Here is a 27,180-nt window from a genome sequence, read left to right as displayed (position 1 = left end):
GAATAAACATAATACTTATGAATAAATTTCTACTCCAAAAAGTGTAAGTATTGAAAAAATGCCCCCAACCATAATTTTTACTTTTTATAAAGGGAGGAATGAGATCCTTTGTAAAGGAAACCTGAATAAAAATGCAAAATGTATTTTTTGTTCAGTAATATTAAATATAACTGTTCAAATGTAAAGTTTAATTTGCCACAAGTTATGTATACACTAAATAAGACAAATAGGTTGGCCCTAATAACATTATTCTTGACATTAAAATTCTCCATGTTATTTTGTACATGACTGACAATTTTAGCAAGAGAAAATTTAAAATATTTTTAAAATTCACAACAAAACTGCATTAACATGGACAATGTGAGTACCAACAAAGTCAGTAAGATAAATGTTTAAATAAGCTATTACGGTTGAAAAATTCAGTATGAGACAGGGTTTACTTTATTAAATGCAACTTTATTGTTGCCATCTTTTCCTCATTTATTAAACAAACTGAATAGAATTTAGAACACGCTATTGAACAAAATGTATAAAAGTCAACTAGAAGCAATAATCCTATTTGTATACAGCAATAAATCAAATGCACGGTATTTTTTATTTTTTTATTTTTTTGTGATCGCAGGTGATTGGCTTTAAAATAAGCTGACTGCCTGAAAAGCAATATCCTTTACAACTCCAAGCCATAAGTCTGTAAAAGAGACTTTAAGGCAACCCAATATCTTTATGATGCCGCATAATGTGCTGGTTTTTCTCTGAAGGCCTTCGGAAACCTTTCTTGCAGTATTCACAACGGTGAGGGTAGTCTTTTGTATGAATAGAAATAACATGCCGTTTGAAGCCTGAGGCATCTGTAGTGCTATACTCACAGTACTCACATTGATAAACTTTCCTGCCACTGTGTGTTTTCATGTGTTTTTTTAGCTCATTTTGTTGCCTAAACCCCTTTCTACATCTCTTACACCTGAATGGAAGATCCTTTGTGTGAACTGAGAGAATGTGGCGACTTAGAATAAACGGATCCGCAATCTTAAAGTCACAATGTCTGCACTGGTGCAATTTTTTACCCTTGTGGGCTGCCACATGTTTTTTCAGTTCTGAGGGCCTATGAAAGCCTTTATCACACATATCACACTTGTGAGGGTAATCCTTTGTGTGTACTGAAATTATATGCCGCTTCAAATCACTTGAGTTTGAGCTCTTGTGGTCACAATGCAAACACTGATGTGTTTTGCTTTCTTGATGTATAAGTATATGCTGCTGCAGTTCTTTGGTATCTGAAAAAGTCTGAAAACAAATATCACACTTGAATGGCATTTCCTTACTATGTTTAGTCTTTACATGAGTTTTCAAATTAGAAGAGTCAGCAGACCTATAATCACAATACTGGCACTCATATGGCTTTTCACCAGTATGGATTCGCATGTGCTTCTTGAGCTCTGATGGATGACGAAATCCCTTGCCACACTCTACACAAATATGAGGAAAGTTCTTGCTGTGGACAGCCAGAAGATGACGACTCAGTAACCCTTGTTCTGCTGTCTCATAATCACAGAATTTGCACTTATGCATTTTGTTGGCTCCTTTGTCCCTATGAACCATCTTGTGAGTAAATAAAGCTCCTGCATGAGAGAAGCTTTTCCCACACTCATCACATTCAATAAGCTTTTCTGTTTTGTTAGTCAGCTTGTGACTCTCCAGGTGGTTATGTAAACTTATTTTTTTATTGGTAGTGTAATCACAGTCCGTGCATCTGTATTTCTTCTTTGTAAGAAGGTGCTCTGGATGGTTTTTCATGTGCCTTTTCAAGAAACCTCTGGATTTAAACTTCTTTCCGCAAATCATGCAAGGGTAGACAGTCAAAGGATGACCATCAGGGCCAATGATTATTGCTGAAAATAAACAAAGTATCATAAAATTGACCATCAAACATTCTACTTCAAATCACTTAATTACGTAACAATAAGTAGTACTGTTAAATAAATCCAAATTAGTTACTTCCATTATTATTATTAAGTTCACTTTAACCACTATTCTGCACTAATTCTATAGCACTGATAATCGGAATTTCCCAACACTAACAAGTGCAGACTCAAAACTTCAGCATTTGGCATTGCTGTCAAGTATGAAACATACAGAGAGAAGGGTATCTTTACAACCAATGAATCAATGTCACACAGACTACATGAAAGAAATTTGTAGAAACTCAATAAGGAATAAGTTAACATGTCAGTGATTACAGATCCTTCAACATTCTCTCAAAATTGTCTTTTAATCAGAACTGATACATTTTAATCAAAAATGGAAAATTTATGTTAAAGGACAACTATGAACCAATGACACAATCTCACACAGCAAACTATTTATGATCCCCATAACATTCCAGATTTCAAAGTTATACTTTTTAACAAAATGAATAAAGTCCATTCATACCACAAACACTCCTATACAATATAATTTCTGTAATATACTGTACATTCTGTTTGCTGTGAGATCAGATAGCAGCAGTGGACAGGATAGATTTTTTTCCATATACAAATGGCAAGGAGTTAGCAATCATTTCTTTCGGAAACAGAACTTACATGTGTCATCCGTGTCTTTCTTCTCAAGATTATACTATTATAATGAAATCTACATAGGTTTACACATAAAACCACCCTCAGACTGCAGTTGGTACAAAACTCATCAGCTCACTTGTTAAGCAGAACATCGCACTGTGAGCATATTACATTGGTGCCACATGACCTGCACTAAACAGGGCTAAAACCTACATATCTGAGAGACTACCTCCCTCCTCATGCCATATGTCATGGTTACAAGTAGGAGAGATGTTCAAGCTGGACTCCTCTTGGTATGAATGAGAGTGGGTCGATGGGTCAACATTTTATGTAAGGGCTCCTCAGCTTTGGAACTCATTCCCTCAGCTCTGTCCAAATTAGCCTGCATTTGATTACCTTTTGGGAACTCTGTGAAGCACATTTTCCCCCAAATAAGGGAGGATTAACAGGGTAGTTGGTGGTGCAAAAGGAAGGATTGTTTCAACCGTTAATTCGCCTGGTCTGCTACTTGGGGGCTACACGAAATGGAACTGCTGCAGTTTAGTTACAATGGAAAGGAATTTTTGATATTTGTATTTTAAGTCAAGAACACCTAAATAAATGGAGAGGTACTCTTTTTACTTCATTGGAAAAATAAATAATTCAGTGAAGGTAGAAGCCTACTAATGTCAACACCATGCAGCTGCTCTTGTGGTTTCAAGTAAAGATTCTGAAAAGACCATTAGGGCAACTTATTTCATAATTATAGTAAGTTTAAGAGACATGAGAGAACACGTATAGAATTTATACTTACTTTATAGATAAAGTAACTTATGATACTCAAACTTCTTTAGTTACTTGTTAAATTAACTGCCATAACTAACTTTATTCAGTTTATTGTGTATACAAAAAGGACAACCAGATTTTTAAAAAAGTACCATTTACAGCAATATTTTATTTGGCCAAGATCAGTTTTTGAAAAAGGTTGTATATGCTAGTCAATTCAAATTTGTTTAACAAGTTAAATGTATAAGAATTTAACTTTTTGCCACAAAACTGCTTTTGTTTTGCCTGAGAAGGATTCACTTCCATTTGAAGCTGTGAAGTTAAGTTTTCCTAACATTTTTATTTCAGAATTTTAAAAAGAAAATACAAGTTGGGTATGTGAGCTGAACATCTTGCCAACAAAGCTGAGAAGCAAAGTAACCATATTCTCTCTACAGAATGTTGTGTCTTCAAGTCCTCAGTGGCAATGCACATTTGTTTATGAGTATCCATATGTCTCTATCAAGGTACTTTTATAGCCCTATCACTAAATTACCTGAGCATCTAAGTACTCACCTGTTTGGTACTGCCTGGATTCAGGTCTCCTCCTTTTCTTTGGTTTTTGTTTAGCTAGTCTCCCAAGTCCAGTAGACTCATCTATGTGCAAGAGAGCACTTGCGGTGCCATTCCGGCTTTCAATCCCATCAGTATTACCACCTAATAAAATAGATTAAAATGATCTACCATAGTTACTCTAAAATTTATTTGGACTATAGAAAATATAATGATAAATGAAAAATAGACAAGAGAATATTTTAACTCGATAACTTATCTAAACTATGGTAATGTTGTTAAACCAAAAGGCCATTCAAATTAATTGATCCACAAGCACTCTTCTCAGTATACGACAAAATCTAGGACTAAAACAACTGTGTAACTGAGTATAAACTGAATGGTGCAGGTACTGGATTTGTATGGGGAAGGATCTGGATTCAAATCCAATGTAGTTTACAGAAGAAAACAGAAGTCCATTTCACAAAGGTTTCTCTCTTTCTAATCTCAATATTGCATTTTAAGAAAAGATTTTCCCATACATTTCTGGTTAGTAATTCTGTACAAAGAATTTCTAATCTCAGGAAACATGCAAATCACACGATTTATAATCTCAGGAAACATGTGCAAGTCACACAATTTATACCTGATATCCAGTATTCCATTAGGGTTCAATCCTGTAAGACCTGTGTGTGTGAATGCTCATCCTGTTCAAGCCAACTGACTTGACCTGAAGATAATGAAAGTTCCATATGCAGAGGATTTGCAGGATTGGACCTTTAATTTGGGAGTCATTGCTGAATGTGCCAGAGACTTTAATAAGAATTAGAACAACATGAATATACATAACTCACACACTACACAAATCCGGAGATTTAACCTTGTACACATTAATTTTAGTGAGCATGAACAGTGTGCTCAACACTGTATAAAAAAAAAAGAGGAGGATACCACCCATGCCCCAAGGAGCTTACATTCTAAATATACAAACAGTACATATAAACAGAATGACACATAACGCACCAGATAATGGGTTTAACTACAAGTGAAATCATCAAGGTTTGTTTTTATTTAACAACACATCTTTTGTTGGTTGTTTAACATTGATAAGATTTTGTGGAATATGTAAGCTTTAAGAAGCGGTCTCACAAAGAGTGGTCTCTTTATGCTCCAGGAGAGGGAGGCAGTTCAAGATGGAAGAGGTAGCATATAAGAAGGCGTGAAGACAAGAATGGGAAGAGGACAAAGGAAGCAGCTAGATAAAAGTAAAGAGTTGAAGTGGGTGTTTAGGAATGAATGAGAGAAAAAAATGTAGACAGGAACAGACTCATGCATAACCTGAGGGTTCTGAACTTCATGTATCAGCTGAGGAAAGCCAGAGAAAGGGCTGAAGAGTCTGTGTGGCAGGTGACAAATGCTTTGGGAAGGGAGAACCAATTTCACATCTGACAATAAAACATAACTGAAGTATGTACACAAGAGTCCTTACAGATTATGACACGACAAAATTGGATCTAAATGTTCTCAAATACAGGAAACTGTTTTCCCTACTTTCTAGAATGGAAAGTAGTAGAGCCACTGGATTCTGCCACATTGCAGCAAAAAAATAATAAAATGTGATTATTTTTTAAACCTCCCCAGTAACATTATCTCCATCACGCTCTCCTCCTTTGAACCTGTCATTGACTTTGAGGTTTCTCATCTGATCTCCTCTAAGCCCCCTTCAACCTGTCCCAGTGACACCCAGGCCTTCCGCTCCCCTTTTCTCACCTCTCCCATCAGATCCCACATCCTGACAATACAAGCACACTACTGTTTCCCACGTCCTCAAAAATCTCCACTTTAGACGTCTCACCTCTCTTTCTGACTACTGTCCTCCCTTTTTTCCTTCATCTTTAAAACTCATTGAATATGCTGTCTACAACTGTTGACTTAAGTTCTTCAAACTCCATTATGGATCCCCATTGAAACTGCACTCACTGAGGTCTCGCATGAATTCTTCATGGCTAAATCAAAGGTCTCAACTCTACACTCACTGATCTCTCAGCACTTTTTAACAAACATTCTCCTTCTTGACATATTTGTTCTCCTTGCCTTTTATGTCACCATCTTCTCCTGGTTCTCTTCATCTTTTCCAATCATTTCCTCAGCATTTCATTGCCCCCTTTCTCTGACACTACTGACATCATCACCATGTTCCATGTCACTTAGATCTGTAATCGAGATGTCATCTTTTATTCCACTCTCTCTCTAGCTCCACGCATCCAAAATATGTTCAAATCTTGCTGCTTCTTCTTCAAAAACATTTTTAAGATCTAGAATTTTTTCTGTCTGAACAACTAATACTCTCACCCAAGCCCTAATCATCTCCTGTCTTTACTAATGCAATCTCCTCCTTTTCTATCCTGGAAAATCCACTCAAGTCCATCCACACAGGGGTTAAGATTCTGCCCATATTGCTCCTCCTCTTTTGAGTACATCCACTGGCATCCCTTTCCCATCAGAAATTCAATTTTCTTCTCATCTTTTAAGGCCCTTCAGTACGCTGTCCCGAACCACACATCCATTCTTCTATCTTACTGTGTTATCCCTCACCTCATCTCTTCCAGGTCGCTAATAATGCCAGCCTCGATTGTCATCTCTAAATTAATTTGTATAATCATTATCCTGTTGTTCTTCAAATCCCTCCTCAACATTCACTTCAACTGTGAGAACTATATGAAACGTCCAATTAATAAAGGACAAGTAGGTATACAGAAGGGATTTTTTTTTTTTAAAATGACTCACACAGCTACTTAGCCATGTGTTCCTATCACCGTTGCCTTTATCCTTCATTTTTTAGTTTGTTACACCACTTGTAGCAATTTATTTAAAATTATATTGTAAACACTTTGGGGCAAGGACTGTCTCTTACTATGTGTTTGGACAGCACCTAGCATACAGGGTCCCGATCTTGATGAGGTACCTGGGTACTTCTATAACCTAAATACATAAATGATCTACTCCAACAAGGAGAAAACTCAGTTCAGATCTCAACTAGTGCCCATATACCAATAAGCAAGAACAACAATCCTGAAAAATTGGAGAACAACTCTGAGTTCTACCCAAGAATTATTTAAATGGAAAGTACAGTAACAGTGTCCGCTTCCTGCTTGCTTTTTAAAGGTATTTCATTTTCCAAGTACCAGACTATATATTTATGTACTCATCCAGGCACCCCAAAATAAAGTCACATGTTAACACTGCTTCTCAGCTAAGATTTACATGAATCCGACATTCTCCTGGTTGTCACTTTTGACAAAAATATTCATTTCTCTATTTCCAAGCCAGCCTTTATTGTACACCAAAACTGTGAAGGCCAGAGGTACTCAAGATACAATTTTTCAGCTGGAAGCCTGTGTACTTCTTGCTGTACCTCCTTCTACATTATTTATATGAAGGAAATGCCTGTTAAAATGGAAACAGAGAGGCTTGCTTTAAAATTTTCATCTTCCTTTTCAGGAATCTGTTTAGAGATTTATGGGTGACAGCATTTTGGAACTGTACGACACACAATGCCGTGGAATCTCCTTCCTTAGAAGTTTTTAAGGTTAGGCCTGACAAAGCCCTGGCTGGGGTGATTTAGTTGGGGATTGGTCCTGCTTTGAGGAGGGGGTTGGACTAGATGACCTCCTGAGGTCCCTTCCAACCCTGATATTCTATGATTCTATGACATTCTGATTGTAAATGCTTTTTCAGATATTTTGCTACCACAATCCCACCCTTGAAGAAGTGCTTGTACATGACATACCATAAGCTGCTGCCCAAGCTATGGGCATAAAAGTTTTAATTTCAGTGTCATCAATTTGCTGTTCATGGGCCACTGCTGCATCTTCCTCCCCTACAATCACTTCCATGTAAACTTCATCAGCAATTTCTGCAACATCTAAGAGAAAAAGAAATTAAGAATAAACAGCATTAATAATAATTTCACATAATTGAAAATAAAAACCCTGTCCGCAAAAAAAGGCCACCTACTTACTTAAATCTTCATCTTCATGCTGAGAATCATTTACAGTCATGTAAACCATTTTTTCTCTTGGAATACGAACACTGTTTTGATCAAGTAGTCCCACTCCATGATCATTCTCAGATTCACTCTCCACAATGTCTACTGTGCCTCCTAATTAAGACGACCAGAATAAAAGTGTTTTTTTAAAGTACATTTCTATCAAATTACATTCTAAACTGAAAAATAATATAAAAAATGTTTATATTCTTTAACATTTAGAATCCATGGCTCTTCACAAATGACTTGAGAAAAGCCATAGTCTCAGAGTATACAGGATTTCAGAAGCGAAGTTAGAATATTCTAAAATGACTATGCTGATTTACCTAAATCATCTTCTCCAGGATCAGCTTTGAAGATATATACTTTGATGACTTCTGGACAAATGCTGTCCACTTTACACGGATCACTTTCTGACTCTGCTTCCATGGTAATTTCAGCAGAACCTTCATGTTCTATCTTTCCAGTATCATCCACTACAAAGACAAATTATGTTATGATCACACAATCTATACAAACAGCTGCAGATGAGAGAGGATTCACTTTATCATTTCAGTTTGAAAATGGTTAAAAATGAAAATAAATTTACTGGTTTGACGCTGTAGTGGAAGAAGCCACACAAAGAATTGCTTAAGATTCCTTAAAAAAAAAAAAAGAGAGAGAGAGAGAGAGCGCGAGCGACAGAAGCAAATCCAAGACGCAAGATTTTCATCATCTAGATAAGGTAAAAGTGATAATCTGCATCACCCTATTAGAAAAAATAGCAGCAGCATTCTTACGTAAGAACATAAGAATGGCCATACTTTGGGTGAGACCAAAGGTCCATCCAGCCCAGTATCCTGTCTACCGAGGAGTGGCCAATGCCAGGTGCCCCAGAGGGAGTAAACCTAACAGGTAATGATCAAGTGACCTCTCTCCTGCCATCCGTCTCCACCCTCTGACAAACAGAGGCTAGGGACACCATTCCTTACCCATCCTGGCTCATAGCCATTAATGGACTTAACCTCCATGAATTTATCCAGTTCTCTTTTAAACCCTGTTATAGTCCTAGCCTTCACAACCTCCTCAGGCAAGGAGTTCCACAGGTTGACTGTGCGCTGTGTGAAGAAGAACCTTTTATTTGTTTTAAATCTGCTGCCCATTAATTTCATCTGATGGCCCCTAGTTCTTATATTATGGGAACAAGTAAATAACTTTTCCTTATTCACTTTCTCCACACCACTCATGATTTTATATACCTCTATCATATCCCCCCTTGGTCTCCTCATTTTCAAGCTGAGAAGTCCTAGCCTCTTTAATCTCTCCTCATATGGGACCTGTTCGAAACCCCTAATCATTTTAGTTGCCCTTTTCTGAACCTTTTCTAATGCCAATATATCTTTTTTGAGATGAGGGGACCACACCTGTACGCAGTATTCAGGATGTGGGCGTCCATGGATTTATATAAGGGCAATAAGATATACTCCATCTTATTCTCTATCCCTTTAACGATTCCTAACATCCTGTTTGCTTTTTTGATTGCCGCTGCACACCGAGTGGACGTCTTCAGAAAACTATCCATGATGACTCCAAGATCTTTCTCCTGATTAGTTGTAGCTAAATTAGCCCCCATCATATTGTATGCATAGTTGGGGTTATTTTTTCCAATGTGCATTACTTTACATTTATCCACATTAAATTTCATTTGCCATTTTGTTGCCCAATCACTTAGTTTTGTGAGATCTTTTTGAAGTTCTTCACAGTCTGCTTTGGTCTTAACTGTCTTGAGCAGTTTAGTATCATCTGAAAACTTTGCCACCTCACTGTTTACCCCTTTCTCCAGATCATTTATGAATAAGTTGAATAGGATTGGTCCTAGGATTGACCCTTGGGGAACACCATTAGTTACCCCCCTCCATTCGGAAAATTTACCATTTATTCCTACCCTTTGTTCCCTGTCTTTTAAACAGTTCTCAATCCATGAAAGGATCTTCCCTCTTATCCCATGACAACTTAATTTATGTAAGAGCCTTTGATGAGGGACCTTGTTAAAGGCTTTCTGGAAATCTAAGTATACTATGTCCACTGGATCCCCCTTGTCCATATGTCTGTTGACCCCTTCAAAGAATTCTAATAGATTAGTAAGACATGATTTCCCTTTACAGAAACCATGTTGACTTTTGCACAACAATTTATGTGTCTGACAATTTTATTCTTTACTATTGTTTCAGCTAATTTGCCCGGTACTGACGTTAGACCTACTGGTCTGTAATTGCCTGGATTACCTCTAGAGCCCTTTTTAAATATTGGCGTTACATTAGCTATCTTCCAGTCACTGGGTACAGAAGGAGATTTAAAGGACAGGTTACAAGCCATAGTTAATAGTGCCACAATTTCACATTTGAGTTCTTTCAGAACTCTTGGGTGAATGCCATCTGGTCCCAGTGACTTGTTTTAAGTTTCTCAATTAATTCCAAAACCTCCTCTAGTGACACTTCAATTTGTGACAATTCCTCAGATTTGTCACCTACAAAAGACGGCTCAGGTTTGGGAATCTCCCTAATATCCTCAGCCGTGAAGACTGAAGCAAAGAATTCATTTAGTTTCTCCACAATGACTTTATCATCTTTAAGTGCTCCTTTTGTATCTCCATCGTCCAGGGGCCCCACTGGTTGTTTACAGGCTTCCTGCTTCTGATGTACTTAAACATTCTGTTATTACTTTTTGAGTTCTTGCACTACTTGATGAAACAAGGGCAGCTCTTATGCCCTATTTCGACCCAAGCTAGCCAAAATATACTGGTGATGAAGGCAGTAAGAGATAGGAAACAGCCACAGTGAAGAACACAAAACTGCTTCACAACTTCTCTAGGTTGCCCTTCCATGACCACTAATATAGAGAACCAGTACCACAATTTGGAGCAAAGAGAAGATGAATGTTATTTTGGGATATTTCCTGATGGTTGTCAAACTGCAGTAAGAAGAGGGGGAAAAACAGCATACTAATACTTATTCTACAGCCCAGGTTTCATACACTTCAATCTTTAATGACGTTCTCCCCTCTACACACACATCCAACAAGCTATTAACTCCCTTCCCATCAAGAGCTGTCCTTTAGTCCTCTCCCATAAGGCCACACATTACAGATGTCCCTTCAGTTGAGAACTTGGCCTACCTCCCTTCTAAGTCTGTTAATACTGCTCCTTTAGTTGGTTAGAAAGGGGGTTAACAACACAAAAACACTAGATCTGTCTTTTCCCACTGACCAAGAAGAAGTATTTTAAGCAATCCCAGACCCTGCTTGCTAATAAAAGAAGGGACCAAGTTCAGTTTCAAACTAATGAATTGCCACTCTAACACTGACAAATTCTGATTCCATCAATTCCTGTTAACTTCCCTACAGAAAGGAATTTAAATTGTATGTAGTATTACAGTCCTATATCCATTCCCCAATATTATTTTGTATTCACTACACAACAATCTCTTAAAGGAAGACTGTGCCTGTTCCATGGCTGCTCCTCAACGGACTTCCTCCAAGCACCAGAATGAAAATATAGTTCACACACACATACCCACATTCATGTGATAAATTTATTTTTCATGCAGATTTTAACTGGCTCACCTGCTCTCTGCCCACTAAGCCACTAGTACTGGTACACTTCTAACACTTGCAACCTCATAAGCAGCTTCAGAAATCTGACATCTTTTAAAAACACATATCATAACAAAATGTTTCTTTGCCCAAATGTGGACTTTTATCCAAAAATATTAATTTCCACAGGCTTACAAAGGCCACTATCTCACAACCCTACAGGGACTTCCCCTTTCCTACAGGATCCGACATTTTCTTCTAGCACTGGCAGAGTCCAAAGCACTGGACTTAAAATATATTACGTTATCTACAATAAATACTTTAAGTCTCTTTTTGAGGTTTTTGTGGCTCCTTTAAAGTCATGTATAGTTTGGAATCATGGTAACAAAAGGCACAAAGTTTAGAGGAAAAGAAATGCAAAACAGTACCAATAAAATCTTTTAAAATGCTAAAAATTTTCTAATAGCTTTCTGTAACATGTGGCATATACAGAGTACATGATGACACGGTATAAAAGTCTTATTGGCTCATCTGGAATGATCTTCATTTGTCAATTATGGTTTTGCCACTCATGAACAATGCAGCCATCCTGAGCATCATGCTGACCTCCTTTGTAAAGTGCTTTGAGATATACTGATGCAAAGCACTATACAAGACTAGGTATTATTATTATTATTGTGCAATTATGTCAACATAAAACCTTTATACCACATACAATCTATGTATTCTGTCTCTCATCTGTACTATACATATGTTTACATATGCATAAAATTTCTCAACAAGGAATGTAAATTAGTAGCTATCACTATTTGCAGAGAATATTATGCATTATATTACATTACAAAATGTTCTTTAATCTACTAGTCCCATCACTAGAACTGGCAGCAGGAATGCACCAAACACTATTTTTTCAAGTGAATGATGAATGAACATTGCACAATATATAGCTTCCAAAGTCCCAGAAAACCAAGAGTACTATCTGAAATGCCTTTAGGAACAAGATCCTAGATCAAGAGACAATGTCCTTGTTAACATAGCTGTAATGAAACTCAGAACCTTTTAAATGGAGAAAAAAGGTAAGACATTATGGTGATATGTTATTACAGATCACTTTGAAAATGCAACCTTACAGTAGATGTTCTCTGCTACCTGGATGCACTTTTATAAAAAATTCCTTGGAACATACATGAGACCCCCAACCATAAATAAAATTCTGGCATGGGGGGGAAATGTTTTGCTATCATTCCTCAAGTATACTTTTTGTTTTGTTCCTTCTGTTGGATTTAATTACTCCCTTCTGGATTGGCTATCAGCACTGTCCATCATGTCTATATTGTGCTTTCTCATCAATAGGGCTTGATACTGCACCACTGAAGTCAATGGGAAATTTGCCACTGACTTAAACAGATGCAGGGACAAGTCCTTAACAAGGAAAAAAATAACTGAAAGTTCTAAAGCCCAGAATACTATGTTGGGCAGGGATTGTTTCTGGTTTTTGTTTTAAAACAATAAACTTCTAATTGTAGAGTCTGGTGGTTTGTTTGTTTGTTTTTTAAATAATATTTGTAGTAGAGAAGGTTTCTGGCTTATGAATCAGAAACTCAGTTGCTTCTCCTCCAGACAATGGATAAGGTCTTCCTACGCTGGAGAGTAATCTTTGTGAAAGATGTAATTTTAAGGCAATTGGTGCATATTTCAACATACAAAATTATAATCTGTTTGTTTCCTGACTCCCCTTTACATTATATAAAAACCTCAGATATGATTCCTATTTAATGTAAGTATCCTTTAATAATCCTATTTAACAAACAAAACAAAAACATGCCAAACTTTTTAAATGCGAGTACATGTAGAAATATAAGACCAAATTTTCCCCTTGGAGGAAAAATTCCCACACATTTCTGGGAGAGTCCGCAGCATTAACATGCTAGCAGTGCTTGGCAGATTAGAGGAAAAGAGTAGAAAATATGACAGACAGTGCACTAAGTTCAATAGGAGAAAAATGGGGAAGAAAGGATGAGAAAAGAGTAAAACAGAAGACAAGATCAGAGATAACAAGGAAAAAAGGAAAAGGAAATCAGAAGGTGAGATGGAAACAAGGGGGAAACAGAAATATATCCCAGCAGGAATAACACCATTTTCCTCTCCAATTGGCTCTAAGTATAAAGCATGTTTGCACTGAAATATAGTTTGGCTGCAGCTGCTGGCCATTGTCTGCAATCCACAGTGTAGCTGGGTGGTTGATTAGCGATCAAGACATGTAGTGTGCCTGCCACACTGAAGCATCTATCTACACTGGTTTATTTGGGCTTTGGTATCGTCCTTGTAATTACTTATTTTAGGGTGCAGTCTAAAAATGTTATTTTGGTTACATAGTGAATTTTTTTTTAAATGAACACTTTCCACGCATTTTTCTGTATTTTTCCATCTTCTCAATCTCAGTTAGAGAAAATGAGGTTTACAAACATCAACCTGGTCAATGTTTAAAATGTGAAACCTCTTAGATGCTTGAATTTTTAATTCAAATACAGGACCTATCTATGGGTACTACCCCATACCTGTCTTACCCATGAATGCGCCAAACACAGGATGCTGCCATTTTCTTATATTCTCCCTCCTGGAAGTAAAAAAGGAAAATGTGTTCCTATCTGTTAATTTAATTTCTCAAAGAATGCACGCTCACCAGTTTTTACTAAAGGATTGTGGCCTTCCCAGTAGGTACACTGGGCCCTTGTTAAACTGATCACAACCCATGTTACTGAAAAGAAGAGCCAGAACTACTTTACTCCAAAGCTGTAAGATGTAACTTTTATAAATATTAACTAAAATCTGATAAACTTTATAAAAACTTAGTAAATGAACTGGCTATGTTTTGATTCCTCTATACCAGAATTTTACTTCTGGGTGGAGATTGCTTCTCTAAGAAAATAAATAAAAGCAAAACAAAACAGATAACCTAAGAAACTAGATACTTTTTCTAAAACAGAAGTCTCCAAACTGTGGTCCACAAGGCACCTGCTGGTGGTCTTCAGAGAGCTCACCGATCACATGACGCTGGCTCTTTTCTCATTTCCAGTTGCTAAATTTACTTTAAAAAATGGCAAAAAATACACTTTCCTAATGTTACTTTTCTTTGTATGCAATTGCTATAGTTGCTACAGTGATTTTATGTGATCACAAATGACGAGGAAGGTGGACTGCACAATTGTGCACAAACGTAGAAGTGGTCCATAAAATAGTCTGTTAATGTAGTCCACAAAATGAAAAATCTTGAGAACCCCTAATCTAAAGCATATCTAGATAGTCTCCATCTGGAAGAATAACAGTAAGACAAAGAGATAATAAAGGAATGACTAAGAGCAGTACAAGGAAAAACAAAATATAGCTTAACAGATTAATTCAATGTTATTAATATGTAATTGTCTACTATACTACTACCGTAATGTGGGTGGACAATGGAAGCGTTATAAGGACTTGCTGAAGGACAACCTAAAAAAATTTAATATTGACATTGATACTTGGGAGACACTTGCCCAGGATTGTTTAAAATGGAGTGAAGTCCTATGTGATGGTCCCCTGCATTTTGAACTTGCTCACCGACAAGCCGAAGAGGACAAGAGGCACAGGAGGAAGGAGAGACAGGTCTCCAGTCATGGTCAACAGCCTCCTGCTGAGCCTGAAAACATCTGTCCTCATTGTAATAGAACATGTGATTCAAGGATTGGCCTTATTAGCCACCTGAGGACCCATAACTCCCATGGAAGATGATCATACTCAGTAACAAATGATCGCCCATCATCATCATACTACTACAGCATTTGCTTCCCACCAAACATTAAATCTAAAATGAAAAATTCTTATATATGAACGAATTGCACTACAAACTATGTCAAAATGTGACCCTGGAAAGACCAAATGGTATAATCTTCTTACATTTCTCTATTCCAAAAATATACAAAGTGGGCACAATTCAGGTGCCATCCTTTTACATGTACATATTCATCAATAAATGCACCATCAATCCAGCCCCTGAATCCAAAAAAAACTACTCCACATTTACATCAATTTCACTAAGATAAGAATCTGGCCCCAAGTCAGTCTGGAACAATAAGAACAATGTGAGTTCTGTCCTTACGTTGCCAAAAATTCTCAGTATCACAGGTAACAGACAAAATACTTAGGATAAGTTGTTTGCCAGCTTCTAGAACAACTTGCTTAGTTTAGTATTTCCTTAATGCAAAAGGTTGTTGCAGTCTTCCATAATGTTTATACTCAAGTAGGTTCCTATACAGGCTGTATTTCCCAAACTGACCTTCTGCTCAATCTGAACATTTACACTGTTTATTTGTATTTGAAAGGCCAGACTTTCTGTTCACTGAAAGTGGCAATTTTACTTCCTGATGTAGACTAGTATATCTTGTGCCCACTTTCTTTTCCACACAGAACACAGTTATGATGGTGTCCAACACAATGCCAGGCCATCCTGATATTTCTTTAATGGTAAGAGGGCACTGCGAACTTCCTACAATCCCAAGAAACAGAACTCTATCATAGATAAGTTTCCCAAGACTCAAGGCTGATATCTGTCATTAGTCTGTCTTGGTGGGCTCTGCAGCAAAGTAGCTCCAATTCCCATAATTTGGCTCCTGTCTACCCAGCACAGTAAAAACTAAGCTCTTGAATATAACTCTTACCAATGTATCCTAATGTCTTCCACCTTATGATCAACACACAGTGATCTCAAACATTCTTGGGCAGGACAGTTATGCACAGTACCATTATAATGGTTAGATAGGGTCTGACAGCAAATGTTACTTTGAGGGAAAAAACTATTATTATGTCTTGCACCTTTAAGAATCTCCTCAAGAGAAAATAGCTCTGTACTCCCAGGTTGTTGATGAAGACAGCCTGTAAAACAAAAACATTTTTTATATCTGCTACAAAACCATGATTCTTCACTACTGAAGCCATATGGATTATGGTTCTGTTGACTAGGTCCATTGCTCTTGACTTTATAAAAATATCATCCAGTGGGGTGGGGGAGAATGTGCCCCTTCTAAACCTAAGTAATTATACAATCACTGTTACCATCTTTGTGAATACCCTTGGTTCTGAAAAGGTCCTGTACTGAAAATGTTGGTTCTGGTACATGAATCAAATATTTCTTACTCTAGGCCTGATTAGGATGTGAACGTAATGTGCCTGCTATACCTGTTGACATCATACAATTTCCTAGATTTGCGGAATACTGGACCAATACAGAGTTTCCTAGATTAGCCTTCATCTCTTCAGATTTCCCATATTGATTATTTATATTTTACCATTCTTATTGTACAAAATATACTGAGAACATCCAGCACAACTTCTCTTCTGATGGAGCTGTTTCTATTGCCCCTGTTCAGCAACAAAAAGCTAGTTGCATGTCTCCTGCTTTGACGAACTGAGTAAAATCCGGAATGTAGAAACCTTACTGTCACTTGGATGTCCAGCTCTAAGGTACTGTCCTCCATGATAAACTCCAACATCTTTCTGTCTATGGCCATTTTTTAACATTTTATTAAAATGCTACATTTCCATTTAGGGAGAAATGGCTTTCCAAATCATAATTTCGGTCTATGGCTAGAGGAGTTGGACTGATGTGTGTCTGTCCATAATCTGTCCCCTTTTGGCCAAGATATCTCAAGAGTCCTCCTTAAATGACTTTTTCTGGCATGGATAAAAGGAAAAGTGTGGTTTATCAAAACTCTTGGAATCCTTTCCCATGCTGCTTAACAGCTGGTAGTGGTTTTCATTCTCTGCTTAGGGATCCAAAGGCAGAGCTGAGTTAGGTATAAATAGCCAGGACCCAGTTCAGAACAAACAACTGAGTTTCTGAGGGCAAAGACAGAGTATCTACACAAAAAGAGAGCATCGCTAGTGGTAAGAAGCATTATCTTGGAAGCAATATCCAAGGAAATCAAGGCAGTCTCATTTACATGCTAGATTCCATTTGTAATGGGAAAAGGATGATTCAAACAGTAGATAAATTTGCTGAAGGAAAGTCTCACAGAATGTAGATCACTAAGACAGGTACTATCAGAAAAGAAAATGCAGTTCAATCCATAAATGAGAAGAGAGGAAGAAGGAATAAGAAAAGCATGTGTGGAGCCATTCAATTGTCAGAGTAGCAGCCGTGTTAGTCTGTATCCACAAAAAGAAAAGGAGTACTTGTGGCACCTTAGAGTAACAAATTTATTTGAGCATAAGCTTTCGTGAGCTACAGCTCACTTAGCTGTAGCTCACGAAAGCTTATGCTCAAATAAATTTGTTAGTCTCTTAGGTGCCACAAGTACTCCTTTCTTTATTCAATTGTTAGACACTCATTCAACCATTCTCACCTGAGCAACAGCTAAACCAATCTTGAAAAATGAGATGATGATCAGATTAAGAAGAAGCCAGGTACAAAGAGTAGCCTATCCAGCAAAGGGAAAACAATGAAAGGGAACCAACCGACAGAAAGAAGGTGGCAAGTGATCTTACCTAGGAATTCCAATGAAGAATATGGGACAGGTAACTTGTGACCCATATAAAGTGAACAGAGTAATATTCTGCCTCTCAAGTGATGGGCAAAAGTATTCTGAGGAAAACAGGCAAATGTTCATGTATTGTAGTACACATGGAAACCGGCAGCATTTAGATACTATGATGCAGGTACCTTAGATTAAGTCAACCTCACAAAATTCTACTCACCCATTTGCCCAGGATGCGTAATTTAGATAAATATAAGTGAAAAAAGTTGTGATAGAATCAAGGATGATCTCTGGGACTGGGGGGGGGGGGGATATGGGGGGGATTTAAAGGTGAGATTGATGTTGGTGATGATCTTCTCTGAGAGCCATCTGGTACCAAGTGCAACTGAAGAATGGAGAAGATTGAGCCTGAAGACCAAGACAGACATACACTGTAGACGTAAAGAGGAGGGTTTTGAATTTAAAGATCATTTGATTTTTTTTCTATAATGAAGTGACTATTTAGATTAGACAATCTCCACTTAAGAGGGATTACTAACCTCCTGACTTCAAAACCAGTAGAACTTGTTAGGCAGGCTTTAAATACAGTAGAAGGTAATGGAGGAAACTTTCATTTAACTCAAATTCTAGAATGTACGTTCAATTCAAAATATAAAGAAAAACAATAGATACGCTTTGCAACAAAGGGTGAATATAAAATTTTAAATTTACTTAAGTACCTGAGCTAGAAGAGCCAAATATATTACAAAAATATTTAAAAACACACTGGCATTTAATAGCAATGAAAGTAAAGAATCAAGTCAGTGAAGGAACCACCCTGGATCTACTTCTCACCAAGTGGAAGTAACTGACTAAGAATAAAAAATCTTGGTTCTGTTAAACATGATGAGGTTATCTCATGTTTTCAGTCTCTCTACAGTTAAGAAGTACAAAAGGATGGTTTCTTAGTTAGGGACCATTAAGTCGATCTCCATATTACTTTAAAACACAGCTACACAAGGGTATTCGACACTAGGAAGTCAAATGTTAGGGAATTAAGAAATCAAGTGATCATGGAGGCAAGGAGAAGAAATATTCAAATCTATGAGTGCAGAAGATGATATTATAGTTAAGCCAAAACAAACTACAATTCCATTAAAAAAAGAAATATTCAAAGAACAACATGCAGACAATGAAGAACTAGTCAAAGAACCTGTACTGGAAACGAAGCAAGAATCAATCAATATATGACGTCAGTTAAGTTCCATTATTTGAGTCATTAAAATCTAGACAAAACAAATAATCCTGCAAGGGTCAACGTATATGGGCTAAATGATACAATATGTCTGTTCTAGTTCAATGATTCTACGACAAAAACTTGTTTAATATCTTTCATAAATGATATAGGACCCAAGAATGTTAATCAGATAACACCATTAAAATCAGTGTTAGTTTGAGCAAAGGCTTATTTCCCACAGAGGAATTAACTTTATGATTTGGTGGTGTCCCTCCCACACCCACACACCTGTTTCAATATTGCAACTCTAATAGACCATTCTACTGGTACAAAGGGGCTTAAAAATATTCAAAAACCAAAATCTTGAGTTCAAGGGAGCTTCCCAAATATGTGCAATAGTGGCTGTCCTTTTTGCTAATAGTGTACCTTCACATGTTCAGTTTATTCAAGAGAAGAAACATGTTATAATAGAAAAGAAAAAAAAAAGTTATTGCTACCTGTATTTATATATCTAAAAGAGGAGCTTAGCAAAAACACTAAGGATAGTATTTCAGATGCAAGACATTTTTCAAACTGCAGAAAAATAGAACAGTTCTGTGGCTGTCCCTCTTCCACTTATGTGAAACCATTCTTTTGCTTTCTTAGTGATTTTGCAACATATACATTTGTCTAAATGTATATGCTGGAGCAATGCCAGGTTTATTTCCTATAGTTGTTATTAACTAAGTGGCATTTTACATCTTCGTTACAGAAAGTATTCACATAAAATATTGTTCTGTAAACTAATACATGAGTATTTCATTTTAAAAGGCTTATTTTAATAATCAGATAGCTGGAAAAATTACTTTATCTATATTAGCTTCATAAATAAACCACCTCAGCAGGAACACAATTATAACAGAAAATATTCATGCATATTTATGAGACTTCGTTTTTATAAACATTTCAGAAAGCTCTCTTTCTCTCTGGCATTATTTAAAAGGAACAAAAATTTTCAAACAGCACCCCAGTCAATGTCATTCACTCTATCTTTTACTGCTTTCCCCATAAACTTACAGGAAATCATAAGGTAATCTTCACAGTTGCCCTTATCATCTTGGTGCTGCACAGGGATTCCATTGGCATCAATCACTGCTTCTGAGGCACAGTCTGCTACCAACACTTCTTCAGAAACTACATCTTCTCCCAGACTATCGGTGACAATTTCTGCTTCTACAACATTATCATGAACCACATGTTCCACATGCCCAACTTCAGGTACATGCATTGATTCACTTGCCAGTACATGTTCTGGTATAGACAATGCTGCTGCTGCTATGTCAGAAGCTAAAACATCATCTGGAACAGTGCAGTGTGCTAAAGAAACTTCATCTGCTACCTCTGTGCCCAGCACTTGTTCAGGAATAATGACAGTTTCAGACACATCTGCCTCCTCCATGATATCTGAACACTGAACATCCTCAATAACAACATCCTCAATGACATCTTGGATGACTACAGAATCTGGATCGTCAGGAACAAAGTTATGCACAGTTATGTCTGAGTCCACCACATCTGAAACAAATACTGTTTCTTGCACTTCGACAACAATCTGATCTCCATCCATATGTGCTGCATCAGACCCTGAAAAATATAATTAAACCAATGTTTAAAACATCCACAGTAATTCAAGGAACATGGCTGATATTTATCAGCTGCAAATTATTACAATTTGTCTTCAGCTTATAAACAACATATCTATCTACCACAAGCATTCTGGTATCTTTGACCATATCTATTTACAGAGAGACATGGTAGTGGAAAAAGCACTAAAAAACTGTTACTTTCTTATTAGCCACTGGCATTTCTTTGACAAATTAACATAGACCAGTTTTCTAGCATTCAACTAAAAGAGACCATAAATTTTGTTATGGGTAAGGTCAGCCATTTTTGAGCCTCTGCCATAACCCCCAAACACTTCTCCTTTCAGAGTATCCTGTAGCCAGTACATTTTAGTTACATTGTTCTGAACTAAAAATAAAATCACAAGTACAGCATTCAGTCCAAAAATAATAACAAAACAGCCCAGCACCATTCAGTAACGACAACGGACTGGTTATAATCTATTTTATGTTTAACATGAAGGGCCTCAGATGCTTTATCTCCTGTCAGACCTGTTGGGTCAAAAAACGCGTTTGGCTCATGTGGCTGCAGTTCAAGTCCATCTTCATCCATGGCCTTTAATTCTCATCAGTCACAGTGCCTGAAAAAAATAAAGAAGAGAAAGGTTACTTGCCCAGTAACTGTAGTTCTCAGAGAGTTCCCTAGGCATATCTCACACTCTTATTCAAGAAGTGAAATCCTAGCCCCACTGAGGTCAAAAGCAAAATGCCCCTGGACTTCAGTATGGCCAAGATTTCACCCAAGGTGCCTGTGCGGTTCCTAAATCTCTGGAAAGCCATGCCCTTTGGGGCTCCCAAAAGCATCTCATGTGACTGAACGTTCAGAGCTTGAACAAAGCGTAGATGACCCCTACACACCTCAGTTCATTTTTTCCTGAACCTCATACTTCAAGGAGGTATAGAAAACTCTGAGGAAGAAGGGCAGAGAAAGCGAATACATACAGATATTCCCCAAAGAGGGAAACCTCTGCAAATTTCCACTCACGAGAGACTGATAAGCAGTACAACCCAGATGGATGATGGGCTGAGGAGTTCTCAAATTAATAATGATTACAAAATTACTCAAGGTGAGTAAAGGTAGATGTCTAATAGAATCAGAAATGGACACTGCTCTGGGGTCCCTTATGTTCACAGCCTTTGGCAGTCAGAAAGGAACTAAGGTAGCTAGGGCTTGCATTTCATACCTCCCTCAGGGTCCCATATGGTTACTGCCACAAGGTTCCAGACCCCCATGTCACAGGCACTTTGAATCTCATGAGTGAGATTACGCAGAGGCTCCCCGGAGAAGCGTCACCCATTTGCTTTTAGACTAAAAATACCATCTGGTCTCAAACACTATCAAATTTAGAATTCTATCAACTCTCTATAGTTTGATACAGCGTCAAAACTTCTTTGATGAATAGTAACTGATTAGATCTTAAATCACTCTATCCCCCCAAAAATCTAAATACTAAAAGGTTAAGAAATTCTCAGTACAATTTACCACTCTAACCTTAACTCTGCCCCCTTGCATATATGCTTTAGAATTAGGGTTGAGCAAACCAGTCTGGCCAAAATAAGAGCCAGTACAAATCCCAAGCTAGGGGGATTTGAAGTGTAAGACTAGGGAGAGGCCACAGAATCTCCTTGAAGACTTCTTCCAATAGGAAGAATTATGTGAGTAGGAGGAAGGCATGTGGTTTTCCTCCCTCCAAACACTTTTGCCAATAATGGGCAGGAACCCCCCACTATCACCATAATGCCTTATTACAATGCATGAGCCCAATATAAAGAGTTAAGATTTTTGTGGAAACCTTAACTGAAAACGTCAACAATTTGTTTTCATTCTCCATCTTTCCTTTATATTAAGTTTTTGCATGGGGGAGTTTATCTGAAATATAAACAAACAAACATTTCCAAACACACACACCCAGCAGCAAATATATTCCAACCCCATCCTTGCACAACCTAATCCTCTGCTACTCCCAGCTAACAAATCCTCCTGTTAAGAAAAATAATGTAAACAAGTTGGGGGTGGAGGGGGTGAAGCCAGAAATTAAACTATGAGAACAGCAGTTGCAGTCTGAGGTAAAAATGATACTTTGTTCATGGACTCCTTTGTTACTTGGAAAAGTCCAGCTGAACGACCCTAGATTTTGAAAAGAGATCTACACTGAATGGACTGTGGAGGACTCTAGTCGAAGAAAAGGGATCTGCATTGACAGATTGTTATCGAGTTCTGTTGAGATCAATCAGGCCACTTTGAATGTTAAGATATTATGTCAATGGCACTCTGCCCAAGCAGATCCCTCCACAGATCTAGGACCCCAAATACTCATTAGGAAGAAACTTTTTTAACTTTGGATCTGGGAAACATCAGATTTGTCAACTTCTGTTATCACAGAAAAGCAAGAACTCTAGCACCCCAGGTATTCTAAGATAAACATTTATACAAGTATTAATCACCAGTCCCAAATTTGTTCAGCTTTAGTAATAAACAAGTTCAGGTCTATTAAGTCTATTAAGAATTTCTTTCCTACAATAGTATGTTTTCCTGTGATGCCTTCTTATGGTTGCTTCTTTTCCTTCTCTCTTTCTCCACCCATTTGGATCTCTCAATCTTTCCCTACATTATGTTCTCTACTGTCTTACCTACATTTTATCATACTACACCCCCAGTCATTTATTGCTCTTTTCTAACTTACCCTCTCTAAGATACCCCCCTATGCATCCCCCTCATTAATGCACCCACACAGAACTTGTAAATTTATCAGATACCTAGTAGCAAGAACTAAACCTGGTAGCCAAAAACTGACAAAGAAGATGGAGTGACCTGCTCTGTCCCCAAGCAATGCCAAGTAGAAGTACTTTTTATGGACCCTACTTAATGACTCCATCTTGTCATACATATTAACCTTTGATAAGTCAAAGTCTGATGACTTTGAAGCCCCAATTCCCACTGGCTGCTGGAAGGAGCATTCACACTTTCTATTCCCCACTCCCACGCCACAGCCTCCTTGCTCCTGCGATGGGTTTTATCCATCTGTTATCCTATCCTTCCCTCAAATTTCTGGCTACTGCACAGGGAGGTCTCCATTACTCAGCTTCTCCTTTTGGGTCCTTCTCCCCTAGGAATAACTCCATTGCTTTTCTCTACTACTGTTCTAAGTTCCAAAAGAGTGAAATTGACCTGATTCTCATAACTACTCAAGGCTGCCCATAGATTCTGAATAGTAACAGTAAAAACTGACAAGTCTCTGGTCAGTGCTCACCCTGATGCAACTTAGTAAAGATACCAACAACACTAGAGGTGCTAGAGCTGTCCATCTGCAAATTCAGGAAGACAGCATTATATTTGTTTGCACTCTGTTCATGCTCAACCATTGAGATCAGAAATTCTGCAAATGTTACCTTACATTCTGCAAATGTTGATTTCAGTCATCTGAGAAAGCTTTCCAAGCAAGTGGATTTTTAAGATTTAGTGGGGTGAATCAAGGAGAGACTTTCTGCCACTTGTAACTTGTACAACATAGAAGTTTTATGATTTTTTTTTAAACTAGCCTCTACTGGAATAAATAAGATTTGCCTTAATACATTTTAAGACCCCGATCCTACAACTAGATCCATCCAGAGACTTCTGCACACATGTGGAACCTCAACGGCTTCAAAGAGCCTCTTTGCAGGTATACAGATCCGCCTGCACAGTCAAATCCAACTGCAGGATCAGGGACTAAGTCAGTTTCATGTGGATCTAGAATAAGTATTATCTTAAATATTATATAGTTTAGTCTGTAAAGCTAAATTATAAAGACAGCGCTAACAGGATGCTTATTATATCTGCTTATATAAGCAATATAGCTTTATTTGGGCAAATGAAAATCAAGGCAAATTTCTGATATGAGAACAGGTAAGAAAAAATATACTTGGAATACAAATTATATTAAAAGGCTGCAATTCAATAAAAAAACCCTACAAAACCCTTCATTTCCCCAGATGTTATTTACATCTTTCCTCATAACTCTGACCTTAAATACAATCATTCAAGAAAGCCATGAACGGAGAAAGAACATGTGCAGGAGAGAATGAGATTATAATATGCCACTGAAACACACATATTCCACTACCCAATCCACTTCCAAAAGAAGCAAGAGGGGGAAGACTAAGGCCTGGTGTACATTACAAAATTACGTCAACATAACTACTTTGTTCAGGGGTGTGAAAAATCCACATGCCGGAGCAGTGTAGCTAAGTTAACCTTAAATTCACATGTAAAATTCTTCCGTCAACCTAGCTACTGCCCCTCAGGGAGGTGGATTACCTACGTGGATGGGAGACTATGTCCTGTCAGCATAAGTAGCGTCTACACTGAAGTACTACAGCAGTGCAGTCGCAAGAATGCCACTAGTGTATTAAGTGTAGACAAACCCTAAGATACAGCAAAATCATTTCTCCATCCTTACGGATGAGAGTAATACACAAAAATCCTTCACCCACCTCCATTCCCATAAAAATACCAATACACATAGCAAAATCTCCCTCATCCCTGTAGAGAATTTCTTAAAAGCACAACAAAATCCTGACCCCACTTCCAGTGGTGAAGAGCAATCAGCAAAATCTCTTACCTCCCATCCCCAGTGAAAGACCCCCATCTACATCAGAAGTATAATTGAGTCAGGAGAACCAATTACAAGATTTTCCCTGATCTGGTCACATCCCAGTTTTAAAAGTAGTGTAGTAAATGTAGTGTAGACAGGATCTAATTGTGTCCCCATAATTGGGTTAAAGCCCTGAGCAGTCCAATGCCTTAGCCTACCAGCAACTTATTACTGTGTTGAAACCGGGTTCCTCTGCCTGACTTGATCACTGAGAATGTAACACATACACAAAGGAAGAACCATGTTCAAAACTACACCTTTATAAAGCAAGGGCTCAACTTCACAAGTAAGTCCTAAAACCATGACAAATGTTCCAAATATCGTTAGCTGCTTGTTTCTTTTTCTGCATCTCCCTCAGTTTGGGCAGCAAAACCAGCATAGTTTCCCTGTGGCCTACAGCCAGGCTCCAAACTCATTTTCACTCTCCTGCACTAACTCAGTGCTGGATGTTGGATTCGCAGACACTGGGCAAAAGGCTGTTTCCTCTGGATTAAGAAAAGAGGGTCACGGGGGATGTTTTGGGTCAGACAATGTCTGTGCTGATTTTAATAAAGCCTAAAATCGGGAAAACATTTAGCCCCGAGTATCTCTTTGAAACTCTTCACTGAAGGGGGTTCTACAGCCGGGGCTGGGGGAGAACTCACTGCCCCCGCTAGGCAGGCAGCCATTCTTCCCAGGGAAAGGAGCCTTTCCCGGGCTCCCCCTCGCCCGCAGAGCCCGCTGCCTGGGCAGGGAGCCGTGCCGAGGGGCCCCCGCTCGGCGCTCGCAACAAGGCAGCGTTGCCGCGCTCCAGGCACCGCCAGGGGGGAGGGGTGCGTGTCGGGCTGCAGAGCGGCGCGCCCTGCCCTGCCCTGCCCTGCGCCCTCCCGAGGGTGGCGGCGGCGGCGGCAGGGCGGGCGCCCTCCTCCCTCCGCAGTGCGGGGGCCATTGCTGGTGGCCCTGGCGCTGCAGCGGCCCAGGAAGCCGCCGGGGGCGGACAGCGCCAGCGCCAGCCCCGGGATGGGGGGCTGGGGCCGCCCTTGCTGTCCCGGCCCGCACGCGGGGAAGCCTGGCTGCTGGGACGAGCGATTAATTCAAGATGGCGGCCGGCGCCCTGCCCCCGCCTCTCGCAGCCTCTGTGCCCCGCCGCCATCTTGTCTCCTCCTCCACAGGCTCCGAGAGCCCCCCACGGCCGAGTCCGCGGCCTGGCCCCGCCGCCCCCCGGCCCGGCCCAGCCCAGACCCTGCTCCCCACACGGCCCGGCCCCGGCTGCGCCGCACCCAGTCGCGCGGCGAGAGCTCGGCTCGCGGCCCTACGGCCCGCTCCTGCCGGAGCCCTGGCGCGGCCTAGCTGCGGCCTCCTCCGGGCCTGCACTGCGGCGCCGCGCCGCGGCCTGGTGCGGGCACGGGGAGGAGAAGGCCGGGCCCGCGCTGCTTACCGTGCGGGGTGGCGGGCGGCGGCGCTCGGCTCGGGGCGGCCTCTCACAGCGCGACTGGGCCGAGCTCGGCGGCGGTGGCTGCGGCGGGGCGGGCGGGAGGGGAGGGAGGGGCCGAGCTCGGAGCTGAGTGGAAGCGGCCAAGCTCCCCGGGCCGGGCCCGCCGTCAGCACGTCACGTCACTGCCCGAGAGAGACCCAGGAAAATGCGGAAGGGAGACGCCGCCGCCGCTGCCTGCGCCGCTCCTCAGGCCAAGCGCCCGGGGCCGCGGGCAGCG

At 39.3% G+C, this 27,180-nt stretch overlaps 1 protein-coding gene across 2 annotated transcripts; it reads right to left on the bottom strand.

Annotated features, from left to right (window-relative positions):
• Positions 1-246: 246 nt before the first annotated feature.
• ZFX (zinc finger protein X-linked) lies at positions 247-26,972 on the bottom strand. 2 transcript variants are annotated; one of them, XM_074968297.1, is made up of 8 exons: positions 26,907-26,972; positions 21,348-21,436; positions 20,251-20,817; positions 8,226-8,375; positions 7,873-8,013; positions 7,642-7,776; positions 3,876-4,016; positions 247-1,889 (listed from the first exon to the last, which is right to left on the bottom strand). In XM_074968297.1, exons 2-8 carry the CDS (start codon positions 21,406-21,408, stop codon positions 703-705), a joined length of 2,382 nt encoding a protein of 793 aa, XP_074824398.1. In that variant the 5' UTR covers positions 21,409-21,436; positions 26,907-26,972; the 3' UTR covers positions 247-702. The 2 variants fall into 2 exon arrangements, with proteins under 2 accessions (XP_074824398.1, XP_074824399.1); XM_074968298.1 differs by lacking the exon at positions 26,907-26,972 and having other exon boundaries at positions 21,348-21,569.
• Positions 26,973-27,180: the final 208 nt, after the last annotated feature.

Source organism: Natator depressus, chromosome 1 (assembly GCF_965152275.1).
Source record: "Natator depressus isolate rNatDep1 chromosome 1, rNatDep2.hap1, whole genome shotgun sequence".
NCBI classification, from domain to species: domain Eukaryota; kingdom Metazoa; phylum Chordata; order Testudines; family Cheloniidae; genus Natator; species Natator depressus.
The sequence above is the reverse complement of the archived record's forward strand: the minus strand, read 5'-3'. Positions and strand labels throughout refer to the sequence as shown.